The following is a 361-nucleotide window of genomic DNA, read 5'->3' on the forward strand; positions in this document are numbered from 1 at the left end:
AACGACCGAAAACTGAACCGTGCCGACTCCTAGTCACTCGGGAAATAGAGTATACGTTAAATCGTTAAGATACCTTCCGCTTGCGAGGACATCAAGTGAAAACTGACGCTGGCGCTACCAGCGCTCTCTCCAAATATGGTGACGCGATTCGGATCGCCTCCGAACGCGGCGATATTCCTTTGTACCCATTTCAACGCCAGAATTTGATCCTTGAGGCCACTATTACCCTTCACGCCTGGCAAATCTAAAGCCAAGAATCCTGCGAAACGTAAAGGCGTTACGATTATGCGGGTAGTTGACGCGAGTTTGGCTGACAATTGAGGCTACCTAGAATGTCGAGGCGGTAGTTGAGGCTTACGAA

The 361-nt window shown here is 49.6% G+C and overlaps 1 protein-coding gene across 1 annotated transcript; it reads right to left on the reverse strand.

Annotated features, from left to right (window-relative positions):
- Window positions 1-73: 73 nt before the first annotated feature.
- LOC113463856 (cholinesterase-like) lies at window positions 74-355 on the reverse strand (the record flags this gene model as incomplete). The annotated part of the gene is made up of 2 exons (XM_026810765.1): window positions 74-259; window positions 328-355. Coding segments are annotated over 2 exons (214 nt in total), but the record flags the coding sequence as incomplete, so codon positions are not given.
- Between the last annotated feature and the right edge of the window lie 6 nt (window positions 356-361).

Source organism: Ceratina calcarata, unplaced genomic scaffold, assembly GCF_001652005.2.
Source record: "Ceratina calcarata isolate Rehan_Ccalc_2016 unplaced genomic scaffold, ASM165200v1 scaffold17705, whole genome shotgun sequence".
Taxonomy (NCBI): domain Eukaryota; kingdom Metazoa; phylum Arthropoda; class Insecta; order Hymenoptera; family Apidae; genus Ceratina; species Ceratina calcarata.